The sequence below is a fragment of the Pavona decussata genome, unplaced genomic scaffold (assembly GCF_977016875.1).
Source record: "Pavona decussata unplaced genomic scaffold, jaPavDecu1.1 SCAFFOLD_220, whole genome shotgun sequence".
Taxonomy (NCBI): Eukaryota; Metazoa; Cnidaria; class Anthozoa; order Scleractinia; family Agariciidae; genus Pavona; species Pavona decussata.
In genome coordinates, this window is record NW_028145625.1 from 596,250 (window position 1) to 603,008 (window position 6,759).

At 43.2% G+C, this 6,759-nt stretch overlaps 1 protein-coding gene across 1 annotated transcript; it reads right to left on the reverse strand.

Annotated features, from left to right (window-relative positions):
* Positions 1-211: 211 nt before the first annotated feature.
* Positions 212-2,408, reverse strand: LOC146459346 (E3 ubiquitin-protein ligase TRIM71-like). Its single transcript, XM_085089685.1, has 2 exons — positions 2,246-2,408; positions 212-1,479 (listed from the first exon to the last, which is right to left on the reverse strand). Exons 1-2 carry the CDS (start codon positions 2,406-2,408, stop codon positions 212-214), a joined length of 1,431 nt encoding a protein of 476 aa, XP_084945811.1.
* Between the last annotated feature and the right edge of the window lie 4,351 nt (positions 2,409-6,759).

Below are 6,759 nucleotides of genomic sequence, written 5' to 3' on the forward strand. Positions count from 1 at the left end.
TGGTAATAGCAGACAACAAATATGTCTTGATGGCAAACCGCGGACCACGGGCTCGTATGGCCTTGATCACTGATGGTGTTTAATAGCCGTGCACCGTCAGGGGACAGGACCTTGACTGCATTGTCACCAACGTCACACACCTCCATGCGTCCAACACGTGCAATTGTTAAGTTGTCTGGTTTCTTCAGGTGTTTGTTGGTGATGCTCTTTACTAATTCGCCACGTTCATTAAAACAAAAAATCTTATTGGAAGAATGACTATTTCTGAGACTATTAGGTCACCTGACCCGGTGAATGCCACTGAAGAGGGTTGAATTATTACTTTACCACTCACAGTGTTTAAATGTTTACCTTCTGAACTAAACAGCTGTACCGTGTTGTTATTATAATCAGCGACTGCAATGTTCCCTGTCCTGTCATCAATTGCAATGTTCAAGGGATAATCAAACTGTCCGCGTGATTTTCCCTGTGAACCAAACGAGAACAAGTATCGATACGAATGTGATACATGAACAGGCCATGGATTCCCTGGGAGCGGCTGACCGTTAACTTCAATCTCCACGTCATGCTGTCCAACACAATCTGGGGTATAGGTGACACTGTATTCACCATCTTTACGGTGTGTGATTTTGTGGTCTAGCTCCACTCCTGATGACGTCTCTATTTTCACAATAAGACGATCATCTTCATCGTAACACTGCTTTTCATTGGAGTCTTTTGTTGTGATTATGAAGTCAGCTTCCTTTCCGGCGTCTGCTTCTTGCAAGCCTCTTCCTTCTGCTACTGACTGCAAATGATCCGTGTTACTAACAACAAGTCGACCTGGAAGATCATGAACCAGAGTTTCAACAAGCTTGTCATTGATTTTATACCTGGCGTGCGATGCTGTATGTAATACTCTATTAATGTTCAGTTTTTCCGCGTTTAAAAGTCCTCTACACCGTTCGACGAGAGCCTGATGCACTCGGTAGAATTTCAATGTTTTTGTTTCTTCGTAAAATGGCCTCACAATACTCCACAGATTTTTGTAGCTGGTCGATGGAAGTCTGAAGTGGTCCAGTTGCGTCGCTTGGCCTCTTAACTCTTTTTCTTCCAGGAGATCTAAATTGGTCATCGATGTTGTTTCATGCTCCTTCAAAACTCGCATTAGTTCCTTAAGAGACGTTAATGCTTTGTTTCGAGCTTCGGCAATTTCCTCTCTGCTTTTCCTCGTCCTTTCTTTAGACCTTTCCACTTGCAACTGGAAATCAGCAACTTCTTTCTTCATTTCTTCTGCAATTTCCTCTATATTAACTTTGCATTCCTGGGCGGCTTGCTCGATATCTACTTTGGTGTGATGACTGTGACGTGTCCGCCCACACGTGTCACAGATGCATACTTTACACTGTTCACGGAACGAGTTTAGGAGTTCACTCTCGTGATATTTCTCCTGGCACACCAAAGGGGTATAGAACGACATCTCAGGGTTGAAGATTTTACCTTAAGCGATCGAGAATAAAAAGGGTAAGTAGAAGTCATCATTAATACCAAAGAGGGTTCTGACGGGGTAAGATAAAAACTAAGATTTTGCCCCTTTTCCGTTTTTAAATGTTCTACTTTACTTTTCATGATACTGAACTTTGAAGAGTATCTGGCAAGGTTAACAATGCCTTGGAGTTCGGGAATGAATGTGTCTTTTCGATTTAAAACCTAACACCCCATTTTAACTGTTGAAAACGTACGGCAAGGGAGGGAACTAATTGCAACTCGACCCCTTCCCCCCCCCCCCCCCTTGCTCCTTCCTGCTTATTTTTACCCTTTTAAAAAGGTGAGAAGCTAAACATGATACGTTCCAACTCCGTCAAAATTGTTCAATTGATCAATTACATCAAGTAGGTACTTACATTGGACAAATTAAGTCAATGGTTAAACGAGGCAATTTTCCTGTGACTTGCAAAGCAACACCATCGCGAGACGTTTGAGGATAAAATTACAATAATTGTCTCCATGAGAAATTGCGTTACGTTAAGATTGGCTGCAGGAAAAGTAGAATTTACATTCTGCTGTACGGTTCCGGCAATGTAATGATCTCACTGGGAAGGAACGAAACCTTTGTGCCCAGCCATGCTGGAAAATGGGAGGAGGGCAGAAGTATCCCCACTTAAAGCTGAGCATCATCCCTCAGACCTTTGACACTGTACGTTGAACTAGGATTGGTGTAAACTAGGATACCAATTTGGGTTCACATTGAAAAAACACAACTCACCTTCGGCACATGTTTCTTTCTTTGAAGACACAGTGGATTCTACCAAGTCATCAATCTTTTTTGTGAGGATTTTGATGTCGGCGCCAATTTCCTTCAACTCGTCTTCGTCATTCTTCCATTGACGGAGAAGCTCTTTGTAATGTTCCTCCATGGAAGGATCCATACATTCTGTTTCAAGATTGTCAACAGCTGTTTTATAGGTTTTATTACGCGAGCGATGTCTGCTTCAAGATTTATATCTGTTGGGGGAGGAAGGGCGTCCCAGCCCGATGCAGGAGCAATTAGACCACATATATTTCGAAACAAGACCATCAGCAAAGTGATGTCAAAAGAAACTGATGAAACTGAAGAAAGGATAACAGGAAAGAGCTTGCGTCACTGGGTTGGGTTGATTATCTTCCGTGATCTCAGTGACTGCAACATAGGTTTATTTGCGGCCAAGACGGCTAGCAGATTTGCTGGTGATTGGATGCCATCGAATTTATCTCTCAGCGCAAGGCTACCAACAGACGACGTAACCGAGCATAGTTTGTCGTCTCCTTGGTAGATTTTGCTGTAGTTGTCATGGCGACAAACTATTCGAGCTTCCTTGTCAACCTGAGAAAATACGTTTGGTTGATTACTGACAGATTAATCTCGTGAAACCTCTCAATTGAAATATCCCATGCAATAACTTCCCGAAGTAATCAGAGAGAATGGGATGGCATGTTTCACTTATTTCCCTCACATATGTTATCATAAATCACATAATATAGTTTAAGTTTAATTTTAGGTAATGAAATGTTCACAAGTGGATGTTCTATCCAGTGGGCCACTTACCTTACAGTACTTTCATGTGGTACTTTCCATTTTGTAACAGTAGCTGTTCTATGTGAAGCAGCTGCCTGCCGCCTTTTTTGTGATAGGCAATGAGACCAGAGAGCCAAAGTTGTTAAAATTCTGATACATTATTATCTCACCCACTATCCCACCCCTTCGTATTTTTATCCAGAGCCCAGCGCCCTTCCCCCCCCCCCCCCCCCAAAAAAAAAAATCCCGTTAATTACAATTGTGTTGTGCAGGGTGATCAGGCTTTAAACTCTGAGGAGGTAATTCTGATGGGGATCACGAAAAACGCCTTTGCGCACATCAAATGTGTGGTCAAAGACTGACAAAGGCCACCTTTGATTACCTTTGATTCGAATCACAGGTGACAAAGGCCGCATTTGATTCACGGTGGAGTCAAATTTGTTTCGAATCAAAGATATCATATATTTGATCAACCTTTGATGCGCGTCATAGGCGGAGTCAAATTTGTTTGATTTAAATTTGACGCGCGTCAAAGGTAGGGTCAAAGTTGTTAATACATTTGCACTCACTTTTGATTCGAGTCAAAGGTACATGCAAAGGCGTCACATATTTGATGCGCATCAAATGTGTTGTCAAAAATGTTATTATATTTGACCTCATCTTTGATACGGATCAAAAAAAGAGCAAATCCAATTTTTCGTGCTAAGGAACAGTGCTTTCTGGTGACACTATTTAATTCATGATCAATAATGTGGTTCAAATATTTTAGCATTTGGAGAATATCGTAAAGCATGATCATTTAAGGGAGGATAGCTAAGAAGCCATTGCTTTCCTGTAGTGTTGTTATATTTAAGTATACCAAGTGGCTCAAAGTCTCCGGTCTTTAAAAGAAATACTGCAGTGGGGAGCTACACATAGGTAAGGATCTTCAACTGTCTTACACTAAGTGGTTCTAACTTTTGAACATGTCTGGAAAATATCCTTGAGTATGACCTGATACAAGTAAAGAAAGCTTCTGAGCAGTGCTGACGTCCTGTAATGCTGTTTACCATGATGTTCAAGGTCGCTCAAACTAATTGGGAAGGAGGGTGGGGGGCTCAAATTTTTAAAAATATGTGCCGATCTTCACACATGTCAAACTGAGTGGTTTTCTGAGCTTTTGAGTGCGTGGAGGAAATCCTTGAGCATGAAAATTTAAGGGAAACCCACTTTTTTAGTCCGTCTAGTAAATTCTAAAGTGTCACCAAGAAAAGCTTCTGTGCAGTGGTTTCTGGTGTTGTTATTTATTATGATACAAAAAGTGGTTCAAACCTTTGTATGTCAATGCATTAAATCTCTCGTAATTAGCCGATAACTTGTAAACGCAAAACATTACGCTTCGTGTAAAGCGAAAGGAAACATAGTCTCCCACCTTGTTCTTGTATTCTTAAAGGCAGCTTATACGACTGTTACGCCACACTCAAATGTGTTTTGCTGTTAGGGATAGTCTATAAGTTCGTAGCAGGAATGAGTGATATGTATAAAGTATGTTCATTTTGTGGTTCCTACGTGAAACAAGCGAAGGCAACCTAAATTTCCCACATCAAGGGGCAATGGAATCTGAAAGCAATGATGTGTTATGTTTGACTTAATCCTCTTCGCTCTGACCGGAGCATAAGGCTTCCACCTCAGCCTTCCATCGGAGCCGATTTTTTGCTGTCCGTTTCACTTCATCCCATGACATCCCCAACTCCTCATATTCTTGCTGGATTGTCCGGATTGTCTTCGGTCTGCCTCTCCGCCTGACCCCTTCAGGGTTCCACTCAAGGGACAGGTGGGTGATGTTAGTGGCAGGCTTCCTCAAAGTGTGGCCGATCCATCGCCATTTTCTTCTCCGGATGGTGACTTCAATCCTCTCTTGCTTTGCACGCTGCCATAGTTTCTCATTCGAGATCGTTCTGGGCCACCACGCTGCCAAGCTTAAGATGTACGGGAGTCTGCGATTGGTGAAGGCCTGAAGCTGGGTGATAATCTTCTTTGTTAATCGCCAAGTCTCAGATCCGTACAGGAGGACCAACTTCACGTTGGAATTAAAACTTCTTATCTTCGTTCACAGGGAGATGAACTTTGATCTCCATATGGGTCTTAAAATGGAGAATGCAACCTGTGCCTTCCTGCACCTGGCCTCAACATCTTTCCTCAGTCCTCAGAGGTGGTGATAAGGCTGCCGAGGTATGTGAAGGCCGATACTTGGGCCAGGACCTCTCCAACACAATTGATGTTACCAGTATTTGCTGGGGACTGAATCCTCATCTCCTTGGTTTTGGACGCGTTAATCTTGAGACTGACCCTGGCAGCCTGTTCTAGGAGCGCCGCGAACTTCTGTCTCATGTGGGTGATCTTCTGACTCAGCAAAACCATATCATCAGCAAATTCTGAATCTTCCAACTTCTTCAGCAGGGTAAATTGGATCCCGGTCTTGTTGTCTTCAAAAGCTTGTTGAGATACCCAGTCTAGTGCCACAAGGAAGAGAAGGGGGCTAAGCGAACCCCAGTGTTCATGCTGAAGGACCCTGTCATTTCACCTTCATGTAAAACTCTTGCTTGGAAGCCATCGTAAAAGACCCGGATGATCCTCACAATTTTCTCAGGGACCCCATAATGCCGCAAGATCTTCCAGAGCACTTCTCGAGCTAGGGAATCAAAGGCCTTCTCAAAGTCCACGAAAACCATATATAGCGCAGTGTTCCACTCCATGGTCTGCTCTACTATGATCCTTAATGTAGTGATCTGGTGGCAGCAGGATCTCTCCTTACAAAATCCCGCTTGTTCATCCCGGAGTCTGCCCTCAAGAGCATCCCTTATCCTCTCCAAATGATCTTACAAAGAACCTTGCTGGCAACAGTCAGGCGCATAATACCTCTCACGTTCTCACACAGGTACAAATCTCCTTTCTTGGGAAGTATAACCAGTAGGCCCACCTTCCAGTCCCGAGGATGTCCTCCTTATTCCAGATCTTATTGAAAAGTGAGTGGAGGACCTTGGCCGAAATCATGCCTCCTTCCTTCCAAGCTTCTAGGCGGATGTTGTCACACCCAGAAGCCTTCCCATCCTTCAGGGATTTCAAGGATCTCTTGACCTCTGCCATGGTGATTTGTCCTGTTTGAGTGGTTAGCAGTGGACCTTCTGTTAGGTCGGGAGGGTTCTCTGGGGCCGGCCTGTTCAGGACTTCCTGAAGGTGTTCTTTCTATCGGTTTAACTGGTCATCTGTCTTCGTCAAGACCACCCCGTTCTTGTCCTTAACAGGTTTGCTCTGGACCGTCTTTCGCCCGCTGAGCAGACTTGTGGTATCGCAAACTCTCTTCATGTCCCTCTGCTTCTCGCGCCAATTCGTCGATTCTCCTTCTCTTATCTCTCCTGCAGCTTCTCTTCACTTCATGATTCTTCTCGTTGTACCTCTTTACCGTGGCCGACTTCTGCGCTCTTGTCTTCGTGGCTTGTGTTCTGTTTGCACTATTTATAGTAATTTTAATATGACTACTCCCGCATTTCGAATGCATCAGTAGTTAATTAATGAAAGACATCCAGATTTATTAAATGAGAAATTGAGGTTTTTGATAGGAAGTTAAATAAACGTGACCTGAAAAGCTGAAATCAACACATATAAATGACAAAAAGTAGCAAGATGCCAAACAGATTCCGTTCCTAAATTTAGTTTCATTAATGCGCAAATAACAAGTTGCATAG